Here is an 18,645-nt window from a genome sequence, read left to right on the forward strand (position 1 = left end):
AGCTTAAAAATCATTAGATTTAAGATTTCAACGGCTTAGATTTAGCCACATGGTGTCGCTAACTCAATTTCTTGGCATTTTGCAGAAAAGTCGATGCATTAATTCACACGCGCAAAAGGATGCTGTACAAAGATAATAGGATATATGCCCTTCTAATTCTCTCTTCTCGGCATGTTTTGTTCCCGTCACAAGCGACGGTGACGCCGTCCGGAGACGGGGATGCCACAAACCATGACGGTGACGCGAACGTGATGGATTTTTCAGAAATCCTCGGAGGTGCGACGGGACGGTGACGTGACGCAACTTTCATCACGTCACCGTCCGTTACGGATCGTCATCCGTCCCGTCCCGTCCCGTCACGTCCAGGACTTGTTCATAAACAAAGAGGAAATGGGCCGGCCCAGAAAAATGAAACGGGGGGCCGTATTTAATTTCTTCCTCTAGTATAAAAACCCTCTTTCCAAGAACAAGCGAGAAATCAATCAGAGGTCGATTTCTTCCCCAAACAGCTCGCGGATCGTCGATCTCCAGCTCCAGATCTGAAGCTCGATCGCTGAATTCGGCCATGTCGCACAGCGACACCGTTCCCCTTCACCCTTCGTCGCAGTCGGACATCGACGAAATCGAGAATTTGATCAACGATAGCGTCCAATCTGGCCCCGCTACAGTTCTCCCCGCCAGACCCCCGAGCCCGCCGAGGGTCTCCATACCCGTCTCTTCATCGCCATTTCTGCCCTCCAATCTCCCCCCGCCCACTTACCAGAAGGCGCCGGCGGCTCCCGCGGCGGCCGTGATCCCCGTTTCTGATTCGGGGTCTCCCAATTCTGGCCTAACTGGGTTCGGCCCGCCTCCCAACACCCTGACGGAGCCTGTTTGGGATACTGTGAAGAGGGATTTGGCGAGAATTGTGAGTAATTTGAAGCTCGTGGTGTTTCCGAACCCTAATCGGGAGGATCCAGGCAGGGCGCTGAGGGATTGGGATCTTTGGGGTCCCTTCTTTTTTATTATTTTTCTGGGTCTGGCTCTGTCGTGGTCGGCATCCGTGAAGAAGGTCAGAAATTTCCTCCCCGTCTCCCCAGAAATTTCCTGCTCTGTTGATTTGCAGATCTTGTGGACTGATTCTTGCATGGTTTTCTTTTTGTATAATTGGCCGTGAATATTCGTTTCTCAGCTCCTTTTTTCTCCTTTTTTGTCTTGGTAGCTCTTTCTATTCAATATGTATATACTTGTTTGGGTCAGAATGCGCAATGATGTGCATGTCTCTCACTGCTTGAGAGTTTTAAGTGAAAATACAAATCGTGACCTTTTCTTTTAACAAGTACAAGTCATGAATTGGCAAGGTTTTTTTATTTTTTTATTCATGAATTGGCAAGGTTGAGCCTCTCATAATCATCCTCAACTATTTTGGTCTTGATAGCTCTTTGCATAATTGTATTCACTGCATGAGAGTTTTAAGTAAAAATACAAATCATTACTTTTTTTTTAAGTAATACTAGTCATGAATTGGCAAGGTTGAGCCTGTCATAATTATCCTCAAATATCTTTTAAAAAAGATAAATAATTATCCTCAATTAATTGGCAAGGTTGAGCATCCCTTTATGATCCTCAACTAATCGGCAAGATTAAGCATGTTACTGTAGATCAGTATCAACGCGACTAGAAATTGTAGATCTTTGATGATTTTGAGCGGACGAAATTGTTTTCTTTAGTATGCCAAATTAAAATCAGTGATCTTTCATATACTTATCTTTCATGAAGCTTTTAGTTTTCTCAATGTCTAGAGTGGAAATTCAGTGCCCATTTATCTGGATTCTGTTTTTATGGCTTTTTTGTGAAATGACTGTTGGTTTGATCCAAATGAAAGGGAAAGCTTAATGCCCTCTTGGAGAACATAATGTCTCTTTAGGGTACAGCGATCTGATAGAATGGATCAGATGAGGATTGGTTGCAGATCTATCGAAATGACAATTTCATAAAGTTCATGAATGAAGAAGAATTTTTGTCCATTTTCTCATACTTTTTAACGCCTGCCACACTTTTTTTATCCTTTTTAACCAACTTTTCTTGCGACATCATTTTATTTTATATTAACAAATAACTGGATCGATCCGAGGGATCGACCAGTCAATCTGGGTCACACGTAACCCAATGCCTCTGGTTTCTAATGCCACGGACCGCGGTTCTATTGTCCCGTTCTATTTACTTGGTCGGATAGTTTTTTTGGGAGAAGACATACAACTATTATGTATTTAAAGCTCATTTTTTAAAAAATAGTTTGCGCTAAGATATTTTCTTTCCATTATTTCAGTCTGAAGTTTTTGCCGTTGCATTTGCCGTTCTTGCTGCTGGCGCTGTCATACTCACCCTGAATGTCCTACTTTTGGTGAGTTCCTCTCCCGATTCTCATTTTTGGACTTTTCTTCTTCAAAATAAAATTTACACATTGTTCATGGGCAAACCACCTTTCCCAAACCTGCTCTCTTTGTAGCCATTATTATTCCTCCCTTTCCCACCCTTCTTCTTAAAGATTCCTGGCCTAGATTATTTCTAAGTCTGATCGGGATCATAGAAAACCTTGTTGTTCATTATTCTGAGCCCCCTCAAAGCCCCAAAATATTTGGTTTGCCCGCCATTTAATGTTGTTTCTATTTCTGTCTTTTGTCCTTTCAAATTTCTGTACCCCTCCCCGGAGGGTAGTTTCTCTTCAAATTACTTGTAGATCGACCAGGGCAAGTCAATCAATGAAACTCCCTGAATTTCGTTTCAAGAAAAGATAATAGATTGTCCTAGGGAATCCAAATCGGAGGTTCAGATCAAGAACAGTGAGAGAAAACGAGGATAGAAGAACAAGAATTGGATAATGGCAATCCCTGATGGGGATCTATCTGGGTCAGCAGGCCTGATCCTGCTGTGCCAGCGTTTAAGTTGCTTCCAGCAACCAACTCTCTTGAAACAATGAAATGACCAATACTGTTTTGATACGAACCTGGATCTAGACTTGTATCAGAAGGAGGGTAGAGTGCGAGGCGAGGTAGAAGTTCTCAGGATAGGGAGGTGAAACGGGAAGGATCCGAGAGGAGGCCGAGCAGAGGGGGTTGGGATTGGCCGAGGACAAACTACCTGAAGATGCGGTGAGGTAGAGACGATCACGAGGGCTGGGGATCCTTGAGATAGATAGATATATATATATATAGAGAGAGAGAGAGAGAGAGAGAGAGAGAGAGAGAGAGAGAGAGAGAGAGAGAGAGAGAGAGAGAGAGAGAGAGAGAGAGAGACCAGACCTAGACGAGGAGAGGGGAGACAAGAACACCTACTTCATTCTTCTTCGTCGTGGCTGCCCTCCTAAAGGGAGGGAGGGCATCCCTATTTGAAGGAAATACAATGATAGCTAAATGATTGAAATGCCCCTGTGGCCTAACATGACTAAACTGCCCCCTAGGATCCCATCATGTTTCTCGCCTGATCGTGCTCTTTATAGATTCCCACACGTCCTGAATTAAGAGGCACGTGTCGTCTCTTGATTGGCATTCCGCTTCAGTGTCCTTCAATGTATATAAGACGTCTTCGATCCAAGCTTGCAGCCATTTTTATCTTTCACTATTTTCTATTGCTCTCTCTTCTATTCCAAGATCCTGCCTCCATAGAAATCCGACTCCATGGACTCTATCACAATCTTATGAAAAGTTATTTGAATCTTGTCGGAGCACAATCATCTTTTTTTCCATTTTTCTCGTGACTTACCATTTTTGGCTCAGTAATTATCTGAACCCTAAAGTTATGTTTGTAAACGTTCTGTTTTTGACATGGTCAATCAGGGAGGTCAGATCATATTCTTCCAGAGCCTAAGTCTTCTGGGCTACTGCTTGTTCCCTCTGGACGTGGGGGCTCTGATTTGCCTTCTCAAGGACCATCCGGTAGTCAAGCTCGTCGTCGTGGTGGTCACCCTGGTTTGGAGTTCCTGGGCCGCTTATCCGTTTATGAGTGCCGCCGTCAACCCGAGGAGGAAGGCTCTGGCGTTGTATCCAGTCTTCCTCATGTATGTTTCCGTGGGCTTCCTCATAGTTGCCATTTGAACCTGTACATCTCTGCTGCCCCAGGTGATTAATCGCTGTAATCTCCATCTCTATTTCCCGTTTTTCCTCTGTTTTTTGGGATTTTTACTTTTGTGTTCTCTCCCTGCGTCTCTCAAGCTCTCTCCCCCTCCCTCCATGTCTCTCTAGCTCTCCCTCTCTCCCTCTCTCTCTAGCTCTCTCTCTCTGTCCCTCCCTCTAACTCTCTCTCTCTCTCTCTCCATATGTCTCTAGCTCTCTCCCTCTCTCTAGCTCTCTCTCTCCCTCCCTCAAGCTCTCTCTCTCTCTCTATGTCTCTCTAGCTCTCTCGCCCCCTCCCACACTGTCTCTCTAGCTCTCTCTCTCTCCCTCCCCTCCCACACTGTCTCTCCAGGTCTCTCTCTCTCTGTCTCTTTCTCCCACACTGTCTCTCTAGCTCTCTATCTCCCTCCCTCTAGCTCTCTCTCTCCATGTCTCTCTAGCTCTGTCTCTCCTTCTCTGTAGCTCTCTCTCTCCCTCCCTCTAGCTCTCTCTCTCTCTCTCCCTCTAGCTCTCTATCTCTCCATCCACACTGTCTCTCTAGCTCTCTCTCTCCCCATCCCACACTGTCTTTCTAGCTCTCTCTCTCTATCCCCCTCCCACACTGTCTCTCTAGCTCTCTCTCTCTCTCTCTCTCTCCCTTCCGACTAGCTCTCTAGCTCTCTCTCTCTCCCCCTCCCACGCACTCTGTCTAGCTCTCTCTCTCTTTTCATGTATTTCTAGCACTCTCTCACACTCACCCTCTTTATCCTGTCTCTCTACCTCTCTCTTCCTCCCTCCAAGAGTTGGCTGAAGTCTTTAGCTAATTGCGTCGTATGCATTTTATCTCATCAACTGTCAAATGATTAGTAATGAAATTGTAATAAAATAATCAAAGGATAAATTGAGCAGGTAAACCTCTGGAGTCCTCCTATGACATCTTTTTGCACTCAAAACCATACATTACTGTATAATAAAATGATAAAATTAGCTAACTCAGAGACAATTGCTCCCTAGCAACCACATTAACCTAAAAAGCAGAAATTGGGGTATACTTTGTTGTTTAAGACTTCTGATTCATACACTTGTATTTGTAGGTTTCCTTTTTAGCATAGAGGTGAAACTGCATGTAGCAAGTATTGAATAAGAGATTTCTGTTTTTATTAATTTTTTTAACAATAATAATTACCTCGCTACTAGTGCCCCCACAACGCCCAATGATGCGAATCAAAACAACTAGATCTAGCATAATGGAGTTTTATCAATGTAAATTGTGGCGGAGATGGCCGATAATATGCACCGATGAGTGGCAGAGTGAGCGAGTGGTGTGATATACCATCACTTGGTGGCAACAGAGATGAAGGTTGTTATGCGCTAACAAGTAATATAGTTGGTGGTGGCATGCAGATTGTAAAGACCTAGGCTATTGATGATGATGTTCTTGGAGAACGGAGAAATAAATGAGTCTGAAAAAGACAGTTTTTGCTAATCTCATCTTCATGTGGCCAATGGGCCAAGTGGTATTTTCTCCACTCAACTATTGATGAGATAACCTATTCTTCAATCATTCGCTCTCAAAGCTTAAGAATGAGCTTAGAAAAAATTTTGAAGGAGAAAATCACTCTGTTAATCATAATTAGGAACACAATACAATGTTTCAATTTTACGACTATTTTATATATCCAATTGTACAGATATATAAATGGGAGAGAGACGAAGCTACCCTCAAAATTTAAGCCCAGAACTCCTAGATCGATAGATATCACAGTTTGAAGTTGAATCTTTCTCAACAGTTCAATTTTATCCTACCACGATACATGAGCCAGCATGGCACAAACTTTGAGAAGGGTAAAAAAGTCAAAAAAATCCTAGAAACATTTAAATAAATCTAAACTTATATTTTATGACATGTAAAATTACTTTGTTTATGAAATTACAATTTGAAAAATAATATAAAATTGAGAAAAATCAGAGCTTGATTCCTAAAATGTAATAAATAATTTACTTTATACTTATATTCATTTATATTGATTTCAATGAAAATAAGCACATGAAATACATAAAATAACTGTCATTTGTGATAAATCAAATATTTCCAACTTAATTTTTGCTGGTTCCTTATCGGTGCCCCTTATGTTATCCTAAAATTTTCCATTCATATTGAATCAAAGGAAGACGTGTATGAAGTGTTAAAAATATCAATAACATGTTTAGCATGAATACTCCCTACGACAATGTTCACACTAGCCATATCAAGATTTTGTCGAACAACCTTCTTGGTCTAGGAAGAGAGTGATCATGAGGGCTAAAACCTACTAATCACCGGGTATAATACTATACTTGGTGAATTTACTCACTTAAATTATTTAATGGTGGGCCTCACGCCTCTTGCAAGCATGATCACTTTCACATGTGGCAGCTAATAAGAGTTTTGGGTCCCCTCCAACTTTTTTCCTCCTTGAAAGTAATAAATACACTTTCTTACATACAGTAGTCATGCTTTCTTCCTACATTATGACATACAATTTAAATCCCTTCTTTTTGCCACGTCGCTTTGAATTTTACTACAGGATGAGAGTATACATGGATTGAAATCATTTAAATATAATGGATCTAAGCTTGATTTGAGCTCTTCGATCAGGTATTATAGTTATTATATACTAGAGACTTTGTAGTTAGTTGTTTCAATAGTAGTCTATAGTATCCATTAGCATTATCATATATATTATATCTTAATTTTAAAACATCATTCTCAGTTATTTTCCCATTTTTTAATCCTTTAAAAGAGTCATCATTGCCATCATCTATAACTATCACGCCTCTAGAGCATTCCATCAACTATGACACCAACATTAATCAAAAAAATTATCAAATCAGCATCATTATTAGAGCAATTATTTGGCCATCAACGATCACATCATCATCAATATTGACAATACCTATAGGCATTGATGATGATGTTGCTACTAACACATGTCAAACACTATCAAGAACAAATAAACATTTTACATCATCACATGGCATATATCATTTTTGATTTTTTTGAAAATATCAATTAATTGCTTATGTCATCAAGTGTTTGACAATGAAACAATATTGGAAATTTCTTTCACTCAGAAAAATATGCATTAAAAACCCTAGGGTTAGGCAAGATATGTAATGACAGTCTTGCACATCCAAATAAATGTGTATTTAAAATGGAAACTAAATCAATGCAACAATATTAAATTGAGTATTGCATGTTCTATGTAGACGAGGAATATGGAGACACTGCATTGATACTACAATATAATCCTCTTAAAAATTGTTACATCAGCCTCTAAAGTATACCGATACTCATTATTTGTATTAAATTGTATAATCATCAAACTACTAAACTCATATACCACAATCGCCAAAATATAGATTGTTTCTGACCATACCTTCTACAATAACACTGACTTTGTCTACATTTGAGCACTTAGTTTCCCTTCTCTTTCGAAAATTTTCTTTTCTCTAGTATGTGCATAATCTAGCATCTGCTTTTGGGTTTGCCCCAAAAAATAACGAGATAGCAGGTTATGTAGAAAAAATTAGATTTAGCACGAGTACGAAAGGTTTCAACTTTCCAAAAAAAGATTATGTCAGTGTCTTTTAGCCTCCTCACATCCATGAGGACCCAGCACATGCAATAACTTTAACTTGATATAAGCTCCGGAGAATACTGCCATTATTATTACTTTAGTTGAGATTCCCAAAAGTTAACTGAATTTTTCCACTTGTGTTCAGTTGGTTCATGGCTTCTTTTTTTTCTCTATAAGGGTGTCATAAATGTGTCCAAAAGTTATTCTTTTTCAGGATAATTAACTACTTCTGGCGGTGAACTCTGCATTATCCCCCAGTTTTCTCCCATCTATCGCTATCATCTATCCACCAACCAATCTAACTTTACGTCTATTTCAGATTATGAAATATTTTAAGGAGGTTTTCAAAATCTCCTAGATTTAGAGAAAGGAGACGGACTTCTAGCCACGATCAAGACAGAAATATTAATTGAATCGACCTCATCTTACACAATTGGGGTGTATTTTCAGAGAAATTAAGTTGAATAACAATTATCAGTCAAATCTTCACCCCCTCCCCTTCACCTTTCCTTTCAGCAATTATATCTTAGCAGATCTAATTAAACTCGGTATTGATTGGTAGCGTGAGATTGCACTAGATTAAATATTCAAATCACATCACAATCAAGACCGTTGGGAGCCGCTTAATACATCCCCACTCCCGTTTCTTATCTGATAAAAAGTTCAAACTAAGTTCCAGCCATCCAACTCCGCGTGATCTAAGACCCTCTTTAAAGCTCCCAGGCCATGACTCTATCCTCGTTGATAGATTGATATACATGGATTACAGATAGATACTCAGATAAAAACATAGATTGATGCACAGATGGATGGATAGATAGATTAATTAGCCGAATACATAAAAGGATACGTAGACTGACCCATATATACATAGAGGATACACCGATAGATACATGGGTAGATTTACAGAGAGATACACCGATATATACATGGATAGATACACAGAGAGATACAACGATATATACACAGAGAGATTCACCGACATATACATCGGCTTATAGATACATAGTGAGATAACAGTGATAGATACATAGACAGATACACATAGAGATGCACAGAGAGATACACCTAAATACATGGATAGACACGCAGAGAGATGGACAAAGAGATATTCTGATATATAGATACATAGATAGATACACAGGAAGATGCACAGAGAGATACACTGATAGATACATAGGCAGATACAAATAGAGATGTACAGAGAGATACACCGATAGATGGACAGACAGATACACGGATAGATACATGGATAGACACGCAGAGAGATGGACAGCGAGATAATCCGATGTATAATAGATAGACACGCAGAGAGATGGACAGCGAGATAATCCGATGTATACTAGATAGACACGCAGAGAGATGGACAGCGAGATAATCCGATGTATACTAGATAGATACACAGAGAGATGGACAGAGAGATACACCGATAGATAGACTGTACCTTGACAGATATATCAATAAACAGAGAGATAAGTCGATAGAGATAGAGAGAGATACACCGTTATATAAACAGGGAGATAGCCGCATTCATGGATACACGAGGAGATAGACAGATCGATATATCGATACATTGAAAAAAATTGGTCGTGCGTGAGTAGATAAACAGATAGATACCCATATACATAGACACGATAGATAGACAGATAAATGCAACGGAAGGTACCTTGACCGATATATATATGTATAAGACAGAGAAATAAATCTGGGGAGAGAGAAATAGATAAATATAGAACGATAGAGAGAGAGAGATGATCCGAGTTGCAGGAATGAACAAGGGAGAAGACAACGCCATGAACGAAGGCGAAATATCAAAAATCGCGGAGAAGAGAGAGGGGGAGAGGAAGGATAACCTTATCGTCGAAGAAGTCCCCGCTCGGAACCCAGCCGGGGAACAACTCGCCGAGCTCATCGAAGAAGTCATCCTCCGCCAACGCCGCCGAGGCCGCCGGCGGAGTCCTCCTCTCTTCCTCTCCTCCGCCGGCGACCTCCGCCGCTGCCGCCGCCGGGCTCGCGTGGTTATGCTCAGCAGTGTAAGTGACGATAAGTACAGATGGGTCTGTGCGGCATCTCTCTACCTGCTTCTTCGCAGAGCAGCCCTTGGAAGCGCTGCACCGGTAGTACCCTCTGAAACCCAACAAGTTTACGAAGCTGATCGGCTCAAAATTTGATCGAGAAGCGAGAAAGATTGAATTTTTCTTGGTGGGTTTTGGTGGAAGACCTCGGATAAGGAGAACCCTTGATGGGTTTTTGCCCGTACTTGCGCCATGACCAGAGATCCGAGGGAGGGCCCAAGCCTGTTTCCACTCTCACCGTCACCACCGTCTTCTCCTCCACCTTCCTGTTCATCCACCCAGCGTCTCATTAAACCCTAAACTTCTGGAAATTCTCTTCCCCAGGTAGAGAGAGAACCTCTTCTTCCCCGCCTGGCTTTCTTGTTTCTCCACCTTCTGCTCTTCCATTCTCTCTCTCTCTCTCTCTCTCTCTCTCTCTCTCTCTCTCTAAGTGTAAAGTAGAGAGGAAGGAAACAGATACTTCTCTGTTAGCTCTGTTAGCTTGAGACTTCCATGGAGGAACCCGTTGAAGCAGCAGCCTGCTTTGCCTATCTTCTCAAGGAACTGAAACCGGCAAGATCAAGCTTAGAAGCAAAAAGAAGAAAGAGAGGTAGTTACATGGAACTTTAGAAACCCATTTCTATAGAGAGAGAGAGAGAGAGAGAGAGAGAGAGAGAGAGAGAGAGAGAGAGAGAGAGAGAGAGAGAGAGAGAGAGAGAGAGAGAGAGAGAGAGAGAGAGAGAGAGTTGTGGGCAATTGCGGGGAAACAGATATGAATGGACCATGCAATTAAATTAGGGTAAAAAGACAGCGCCTTTCCTTCATTTTCAACCAATGAAAATGATCACCCGTGGTCCAAATAATTAATGGGCCAGCATCTTATCACTTGTTATCAAACGTTGTGGGCCTCTAACATGCCCCACTAACCAAGTAGATGATGTCAGCCATGGTATCTGCTACGTCAGAAAATGTTATAATAAAATGGAAATTACACGTGTGGCGGATCAGAAGAGAATAGAAGTACATAATAAAGATACAGGATAAAAAACTGAAATAATTTTTAATAAAAAATGTAGATGGAAGTGGATAGTTGATGTCACCCTAGGACACGTGGACAGTTATTGTTTGTGGAGTGAATGATGAAGTCAATGGGTTTTCTCTCTCTATATCACTTACTTTCATTTCATCTCTTTTTTGGTATCTCCCTTCATGGACGCTCGGTTGGAATCCCTCATGAATATAAATTAAAAATATATTGGAGCTCTCTCTTTGTCTTTTTCATTTTTTCTCTAACTCTCTCTAGGCTTGTTCTAAAGAAGTCTGGCTTGATGCAGAATGACTAGGACTGACACGGGTAGGATAGGCTAACTCAACTAGGGATAGATAAAACAAACCACAAATCAACAGGATCGACCTCAAACATTTAAATCCTGTGAAAGGTTGATGGTGCAACCCCTTTCCTCGGTCAACGGCGGGAGGACTGTCTTACAAGCACAGCGGTGAAAACAAAAGCTCCAAATCCAATCACGAGAAGATTCAAACCTATTCAACTAAGTCCGACGGCGGTGAAAAAACAGACGAGAAACACCAACACTAAAGAGGGAAGAATGGACCTTTGGCACTACAGTAGTGCGAAGAGGCGATGCAGGAAATTCTTGACGCATCGTTAGCGGGGGCGAGTGACGTGCTTTTGACAGGGAGTCGCGGATCCAACTACACGGTCAGTTGGGGGGGGGGGGGGGGTCAAGCGCCCTGAAACCTAAACGGTACATGGGGCGTGCACTTGCAGAACGAGGGTTTAAAGCCCCTGGATACAGAATGGGGGGGCCGCGTGGGCGGATGACTGCATGCGGCAGCTGCATGCGCGGGCGGCCGTGTGGGCGGATGCTCACGGCAGCTGCGTGGGAGAGCAACTGCACACGGCGGTTGTGTGGACATGCGGTTGTGTGCGATGGCCGGGTGGACGAGTGGCTGCGCGCGGCGGTTGCGCGTTTGACAGTGTGCGGCGACGATACCATTAGGCAGACCTCCTCTCGACAGCAGTAGCGACAGCGGTGGCTAGAAGCGGCGACATCAGCGATGGAGAGGAGAGTAGGGTAAAATTCTCTTAGAAGAAAACTTCAATTCCAAAAGAAAATTCACCAAGTAGTCCATTACAACATTGGCCTATGTATAGGCCTTGGGGGAAAGAGAAAACATAAGATAACTGTAAAATTCAAATCTAATTTTAAATGACGTTCGGATCCCAGTTCTGAAGATGATATTGGCGACGTATTATGACACGGGACGTCTCGTGCGGTAGTGGTGTTACATCTCGTGATAGTGCGTGGTTGCGTGCGCCGTCATGTCTGGCATCTGTTCCATCTCAATCCATCATTTGTCATCATCCAGACCAATGAATGGATGAAAAGATGGAATCCTCCCTTCATCACTCATCATTCATTCATTCAAAATGATAGATTGATGATGGGAATGATGTACGAATCACAGAGGATGACCGAAGATGATAGGCGAACAGAAAAGTGGAGAAAAATAAAAAATACAATTAACAATGTTGTATGTACATTCCATGTTTTACTCAATAAATTGAATTATAAAACTTGCATAACCCACAGTTTATAAGACTTATGACCGCAACTATAGATAATGGCCAAAGAATTCTTGATGATTCACATCGTCGGCTAAAGCCTCATCCATGAAGATGATGACTATCATTGACAAGAACAATAATTGACATCAACAAGTAACATCATTGACATAACTGTCGTCAATAGGGATGATGACTATCATTGACAAAGACTAGTTTTTGGGTTTTAGTGCCCTGATTGAAGGCCAGAAAATATTTTTCTGTGTAGTGAAAGCTGAATATGATTCCCAATCGAGCTCTAAAATAAGTCAAACATTGTGTGCCTTGAGGAGAACTTGTTATAACCTTGACTTTCTCCCTTAAAAACTATTTTGAATCCATTCGTATATATGGCCTCTAGAAGTATCCACACGATCAAGGTGCTCTCGGATCTCCACTTCTTCTCCAACTCTTCTTAAAGCTCATCTAGATCTTCTAATTGTGAAGACACTATTCATTGTTGGTGGAAGAAAATGGGGGCCTGGCTCTAGGAAGCTTGGGTGCCTAAATTGGGTACCCCTCCCTACTTATATTTTACTTAACATTTTTTTTTAAATCCCTTAAGTAAGATATATCCACACTGTCTCTATAATCTTACGCATGTGATCAACCCTCTAAGCCCATGTATCATTCTAGTGAATAACTTTAATAGCACAAGGGCAATGATTAATCAACCTCATTGATTAACTATATCAATATATATATAAATATATATCAATTAACTAAGAACCAATTTAACCCAATTGATAGGTTAAGTTTCTATCCCATGGGGTGCTTGTTGGGTTCGATATGTATGAACACAAGGATTTCATGCAGCGGAAGATTCATAGTGGAACCATAACGACATCAACAAAATTATGAAACAAATCACCTCAACATGAATCGCATCTGCGATTCCTTCGATCCTTGAATAAGCCATGTGGAGCTTCCTATGTGTGCAGCCTCCAGAAGTATCCATGTAGTCCTCAGCACATCAAATCTCCTTCTTCACAATGACAAGCTCCATTCTACCTCTGTTGTCGCCGTTACGTTGTCTCGATCACATCAGGAATGGGGAGGAGCCATGGGGAGAAGTGAGAAGAAGGGGACAGGCAGACAGTTCTGGCCTGGGTGAATTTCCTTCACGGCCTTCCCTTATTGGGCTTTCAAATTAATTAACTAAATCATCATATAGATTAATTAATATCAGTTTGATTTAATCCAATCGATATGTTGAGCCTCCAACACGTGGGGTGCCAAGCTACGCCTCGTGCTCTAGAATATACAAAGGAGGGTGCATAGGCTTAGTCATGGAACCTATTTATCATCAGATACCGTGTACGTATAGTTCCCCATCCACTTGATGCTCCTTGGATGACTTAGGGTATGATCAATTGTCAAACCCTAATTGGTCATTCGAATAAGTATTGATGTGTTTGGAAATCATCAGAGAACTCTTCTCTGATATTTCACTGCCTTGGCCAAGGACTTCATTACATCTTCTTCCTTGAGCTATCACCTCTTGTACCGAGGGTGGACGATCCCAACTTGGTCACTGAATTATCTTCGTTAATTTCTTGATGCATCCCAAACTAAGAATATTTAGAACATCATGATAGAGACTTATAGGTCATAGTCAAAGTACAACTATTCATTTGTAAGACGTCTTTGGTCTCTCAAGTCTAAGAACCACTTACACAACTATGATGTGAATCAACTTTATTGAAAATTTGGTAAAACATCATTCAGGGATTTGTACATATCAATTCAAAAAACTCTATTCACTAAAGAGCACCCAATATATATCCTTAGTTTCTCCATACTAATGGATATAGGAACGATCATACTCGTCATATGAGTGAGGTTAGATAGTGTTATTATATCCAAATACTTGGATGTTATTCTCAAGTATCCTTCGAATAGGAATATTTAGAGCAAATGTTTAAAGACTAGTGATCTTTGCATTACGATCTCATTATAATTCGCTAAGTCCACTCATGTATTCTTAGACTTCATTATATAAGCACACGTGCAAAATAACGAATATGTTCTATTAATTAACATGGAACGAGATATGGAATGTGTGATTGGCTTGTCGGCACATGGATTAACATCAATGCCAAGCTACACCTTGGGCTTTATAAGATATATAGTTTTAAAACTCTGTCATGGAACCTTCACTGTCATCAGTTTTTGTATATGTATAATCCTTCATCTACATGAGACTCATAAATGACTTAGGGTATTGATAAGCTCAAAATGTACATGTTAAATGTCGTTATTTAGGGGTTTTTCAAACTTAATCACTAAAATTTGTTTGTCCCTTAATGCTTGAGTAAGGGGTCGAACCCTAGGGAGGCGATAGGGATATTCAATCTTATCAATATAGGATTTAGAATTCTAATTTTTATTGAGATGTATCCTTTTTACTCAAAAGATATCCATTAATAGAGACTCAATTTCTAAAAAAAATTTATCAATGAGATTCAAATTTATGATTAGTTAGAAATTCTTGATAAGAATTACTAACTAATCACCTAACTAGATTTGTTAATCCTTCAATTTATCTTAGATTTTTTAGAATTTTCTCTCAATTATTTTACCCAAGAGCTAGACACTGTTATTAATTATTTTACCCAAAACATAATTCAGATGAATTAAGTTTTAGGGTTAACTAGAGATTGGGGGTGGTTTAGAAAATTTTAATAAATTCCAATTGATTTATTGAAATTATTTTGCAATTTCTAGTTACTGTTCTCACGGATTAGGAGAAAAAATGTTTTATGTTATTTTTAAAATTTACCCCAAGCTATTTCAAATTTGGAACATACCCCTAGCTCACAATCGTGCTGTGATTTATTGAGTCGAGGTGATGATTCAGCTGACACGGTGAGGACGAATCGAGCTGAATCAATTGTAAATTTTTCTCGAAGTAATTCTCAACAAGGTATGCTTAATTGTAAAATTCAACGCCTAGTAATTCTTAGCATAACCTTTTCTTTTCTTTTTTTTTGAAATTTCGAGCTACCGTAAATTGCCAAATCGTGAGCATGATTTTCCAAAGTAGTTTAAATCGAATATGAATGCTGGATTATTGATCAAATTTGATTCCAAACTATTTAAATGAGATGACTTAAGCTTAGACGACTCTAAAATAATAGCAATCTGAAAGTTAATCAGAAAAAAAATCAAAATTTAAGGCGACTCATTCAACGAAAGTGAATTATCAAGTTGTGAAAAATTGAATGCCAAATCAGTTGCAAAATGAATTTAATTGAAACCTAGAAGTACCAGTGGTGATCAGTGACTCGATTTAGGCAAATTTCACGCAACGAACACCACGATTCCAGCGAATTTTAGCTTGAATTTAGGGAAGAATGCGAAGACGGATCTGCGAATTTCTGGTCCCAATCGAGCTCCAAATCGCTCCTGGTTGATTCTTGAGTCATCGAGGAGGCTAGGTTGTCTTTCCTCTTGCTTAAAATCAAGAACATCAGCTTAATTTTTTGATTTCCCTTTTTATCGCTGCGGAATCGGAAGAACAGCTTCTTCCGATTCTGTTATTTTATTTATTTGTTTCGCGTTGTATGTTGGACATACAACGCAGCACCATTCGCTGTTGTGGTGCCGTGTACGGGTTTTCCTCCGTGCGCACCGCACTACGTGCACGAGCTTTGCATGGGCAAAACCCGCTCAGTGGTGTGCTTGCGCTTAACTCGCTGCGTCACACGCAGTGAGTTAAGCCACATGTGATTGGCCACCGCGCGACTGAATGTGGTGCTCGACACGCACAGCTCTACGTATGTGTGTGTTGTGAACCGAAGGCACCAATCTGCGGGCTGATTGGTCCACAGTGTATATGCCATATAACACCCCTGTGAGCGCCAAAACTGGCCCTTATTGGGCCAGTTTAAATAAAAAACATTTTTAATTGAAAAACAACAGGAATATGGTAGAAAATGTTTAATAATGCGATAAAAGATTTTTATTAATTTCTAAAATGCATTTTATTGTTTAATTTCTTTTTATTTATAGAAATGGTCAATTAATCATTTAATTTATTTAAAAATTTATTTAAAAATTCATTTGAAAGTGTTTAAAATTTAGAAATTGACCTAATTATTTATTAAAAGTATGATTTAACTTGAAATTTAAGGAAAATCTTATTTTAACCTAAAATCATGATAACATGCATTAAAATTAATGTTTTAAAGCATTAAAAACCCTAAAATATGATGAATTTAAGACTTTATTAGCTCTTATTTGCATGTTATCAGGTATAGTTAATAGTGAAACCTAATCCGTCACTCAATCAATACTGATGTGTAACAGATATTAGTTGAGAACTTCTTCTCCAATCTTCTCACTTCCTTGCCATGAATTGGGATGCATTATCCCCTAGAGTCAATTTCCTCCTATACTGAGGTTGAATAATCCCATCTTGACCACTGAATATCCTCTATGTATTGTTAATATATCACATGATTAGAGAGTCATACGTCATAGTCAAAACATATGCATCCATCCACATGATGACTTTGGTGTCCTGGGTCAACAGATCACAAATACACCCGTAACATGAATCAACCTAATTGACGTTTAGGTATAATACCATTTGAGGGATTTATACAGATCAATTCAATGAGCTCTTTTCCTAAAGAGCAATCAAGCTTTGTCCTTAGTGTCTCCACACTAATGACCACAGGATAAGTCATATGTAACATGTACGTACAATGAGATAGTGTTATTCTATATGTATAGTTCAATGCCCATCTTATATTATCCATCAACTAGGAAATATTAAGAATATTTTTTTAAAGATTGTTGATCATTGTATTACGATATCATCATAATTCGCTAGGTCATTGCACTTATTTGTGGACTTATTCATTATAAACATCACATGGTAATAATAATAAAGAAATATTCTATTTAATGAACATGGTGGTGTGATTGCCTTGATAGTGTTCGATTATGTGCGTTGGTTTGTCCATGGAAATATGATTCCATGGATGCAAAAGCGTGTTGATCGATTCATAATCAATCTTTAAAATCATACATTGAGTGTACCTTTTGGGGAACTCGTTCCACCATTCACTTTGCTGCTGTAAGATCGTTCTGAAGCCTTTCACGCGTCCGACTTCTAGAAGTATTCGTGTGATCACTCGGTGCTTAGATCTCTATGTCTTCTTCTTCAACTCTTCTTGAAAATCTAGATGATCTTCTCACCATGAAGAGACTATCCTTGGATGAGTAGAGAAGAGAGTGGAGAAAGGGAGGGGCTCTCAAATCTGGCTGGCCTAGGTGCTTGAAATGAGTGCACCTTCCCTATTTATAATTTATTTTTTTCTCAAAAACCCTAAAAAGTAAAATATATCCACCAATGCCCTTATGACCTTATGCGTGTGACCCTCTAAGCCCATGTATCGTTCTAGTTAATAACTTTAGCTGCCCAATAACAATTATTGGCCAACCTTATAAATTAACTATATCGACATATAGATTAACTAACTAAGGATCGATTTAACCCAATCGATAGGTTAAGTTTCCAACCCGTGGGGTGCCTGATAAGCTCAAAAAATGTGTGTTTATATGTCATTATTTAGGGATTTTTTGAGCTTAATCACTAAAATTTTTATATCACTTAATACTTGAGTAAGGGGTCAATCCTAGGGAGGCGACGGTGAATTCAGTTGTCCTCAAATCAGGGAGTAGCACTAAAGTTTTAATAGCCAAGCTCCATTTACTTTTGACAGATTTAATGATCAGTTAACATCTCTTGGCAAGAATTACTACTCATCCACTGCAAAGTGGCTTAAGTAGAATTGTTTTTAGAATACTTTCTCTTTAGTCAATTAGAAACGATTAAGAGAAGGAAATTGATCCCAATAGTTGTTACCAAATGTTTTTGCTAATGATTAATTCAAACTTATCCTGGACTAGGATGCCTAAGATAGTATTTCTCACGAAGTATATTTTTATTTGATCAATTTCTCACGGATTTAGGAAGTTTAAGCAGAGTTTTATTATTTTTATTCATTTTATACCAATTAATTTCAAATTGTAGCTATGTCCTCAAACCACAAATCGTGAATGTGATTCACGATTTGCTGAATTTCAGAGGCGAGAGATTGAAATTTTCTTGATTAAATGGAACGCAAGCGATTAGGAATAGAATGTTGGTAATAGATCTAAGTGGAATAATCTGAAAACAAACTAAAAATTCACAAGCTAAATGAGTTACGTTGGAAATGAAAAAGAACGACGGCAAGCGTGAGCTAAATGAAAATTTTCAG

General features: G+C 39.6%; 2 protein-coding genes across 2 annotated transcripts; one reads left to right on the top strand and one right to left on the bottom strand.

The window, feature by feature from the left end:
• Positions 1–460: 460 nt before the first annotated feature.
• LOC144715715 (protein YIP4a-like) lies at positions 461–4,171 on the top strand. Its single transcript, XM_078590684.1, has 3 exons — positions 461–1,051; positions 2,309–2,383; positions 3,816–4,171. Exons 1-3 carry the CDS (start codon positions 566–568, stop codon positions 4,071–4,073), a joined length of 819 nt encoding a protein of 272 aa, XP_078446810.1. The 5' UTR covers positions 461–565; the 3' UTR covers positions 4,074–4,171.
• Positions 4,172–8,302: 4,131 nt separating this feature from the next.
• Positions 8,303–10,423, bottom strand: LOC144715777 (putative WRKY transcription factor 29). The gene is made up of 4 exons (XM_078590758.1): positions 10,103–10,423; positions 9,912–10,031; positions 9,544–9,817; positions 8,303–8,422 (listed from the first exon to the last, which is right to left on the bottom strand). The coding sequence occupies exons 1-4, from the start codon at positions 10,150–10,152 to the stop codon at positions 8,354–8,356; spliced, it is 513 nt and encodes a 170-aa protein (XP_078446884.1). The 5' UTR covers positions 10,153–10,423; the 3' UTR covers positions 8,303–8,353.
• Between the last annotated feature and the right edge of the window lie 8,222 nt (positions 10,424–18,645).

This window comes from Wolffia australiana, chromosome 19 (assembly GCF_029677425.1).
Source record: "Wolffia australiana isolate 7733 chromosome 19, ASM2967742v1".
Classification (NCBI taxonomy): domain Eukaryota; kingdom Viridiplantae; phylum Streptophyta; class Magnoliopsida; order Alismatales; family Araceae; genus Wolffia; species Wolffia australiana.